This window comes from Sphaeroforma arctica (assembly GCF_001186125.1).
Source record: "Sphaeroforma arctica JP610 unplaced genomic scaffold supercont1.7025, whole genome shotgun sequence".
NCBI lineage: Eukaryota > Ichthyosporea > Ichthyophonida > Sphaeroforma > Sphaeroforma arctica.
Window position 1 is genome coordinate 1 of NW_014033533.1, and position 1,521 is coordinate 1,521.

General features: G+C 42.4%; 1 protein-coding gene across 1 annotated transcript; it reads right to left on the minus strand.

Annotated features, from left to right (window-relative positions):
* Positions 1-12: 12 nt before the first annotated feature.
* Positions 13-820, minus strand: SARC_15940 (hypothetical protein; the record flags this gene model as incomplete). The annotated part of the gene is made up of 2 exons (XM_014289947.1): positions 13-117; positions 614-820. Coding segments are annotated over 2 exons (312 nt in total), but the record flags the coding sequence as incomplete, so codon positions are not given.
* Positions 821-1,521: the final 701 nt, after the last annotated feature.

Genomic DNA, 1,521 nt, shown 5'->3' on the forward strand with positions numbered 1-1,521 from the left:
TATCGTACGTACCTCGAATACGGGGCGGCAGGGGTGATCAGTCTCGGCACCGGCGCACAAGACTGTAATGGCACACTTGAGCAGATCACGTCTCTCGGTGCGATAGAATGCGATGATCTGTGGGAAAGACCAGTCATGCAAATAGTGGAAGATTTAGGTTATATTTATTCAGGCTTTAGCGTTTTAGAGTTTTAACATTTCGAGGGCTATAGTTTAATGAATAAATTAAAATGGAATGTGCAAGGTCGAAATTGTGAACTGAATTGTAAAAGCGCCATTTCCATGAATTGCGGGTGAAAAGAGTGTCCTCAGAATGTTGGATAGTGATATAGCGATGCCAATTTATATGGAGTGACTGGAATCGATTGAATTTGAAAAGTAAAACGGAATATAGTATGAAATTTGTAGAGAAATCGCAAAAACAAAAACTGTGTGTCAGACAGGTGGATATAACAACATATAATGCTCATACACCTACATATCTATAAATAAAACCAAAACGCAAACAATACTCGACAACCTGACCTTTCTGCACAAGTGTCACAACACACACATGGGTTCTTCGTATCAGAGTACATCCTTGGACGTATTTCGTTGAGGCTCGCACACACACCTCAACAAGCTCATGATTGGTGAACACTAGATCCGCCAGCTCGGTGCGTACAGGCTTTGTGCTCTGAAATTTCTGAAGCATTCTGAAGCTTTCTGATTGGTCCAAATTTAAACAGCCGCTGATATTATCGACAAACTCGCTGACCCTATCGATGCTATCCTTCGCGCTCAGCTGACTAGATATCAGAGAGGCGGCTGCGGATTTGCCCTGCGTATGTGCGGCAATTCATATCAGTAAAGATTAAGCTACATTATATATATATATATATAATGAGTCTTTGAGTCTTCAGGGTTTAGAAACCGCTGGCCTGAAAGCCAAGTGTTAGGAAGCTGTACAAACTGGGCAGGCCAAATGTAAAGAAACACAGGCCAAGCACACGCAGGCTCTCATACTCGTCTTATCTCTACATATAAGTCTACCCGCATTCCCAGGGAGAACTGATGAGAACCCTTGAACAACAAGTACCAGGTTATAACTATACGAATGCGTACATGCATAGACATACCTTATTTGAAGGCGTGGCGAAGCAAGCATGATCCATCAACTGCATGATCTTGTCCTTCTCCTGCTCCAGCACAAGCAGGAGAGTGGCGTCTGGACATTCTGTGAAGCCTTCTAATGCCAAGCTGAGATCCGTATTAGTCCTTCGATTCGGATCAGAACATACACAAATGAAGTAAAAGAGTCAGTACGGAATGGCTTTATATAAACGAATCTATCTGTACGATTGAGAACCATCCGTGCGGCCGGTTGACGTCTGAAAATAGTACGAACCCAATAAGCATCAGAATCGACTACGTGTTTCTTCATCTGATGTTGCAGTGATCGATATGCGTAGGAGGATGGACGCAGCTCTCAGTTCTACTCTTAAATATGCAACAAAAAAATACGAACATGAAATTATATAT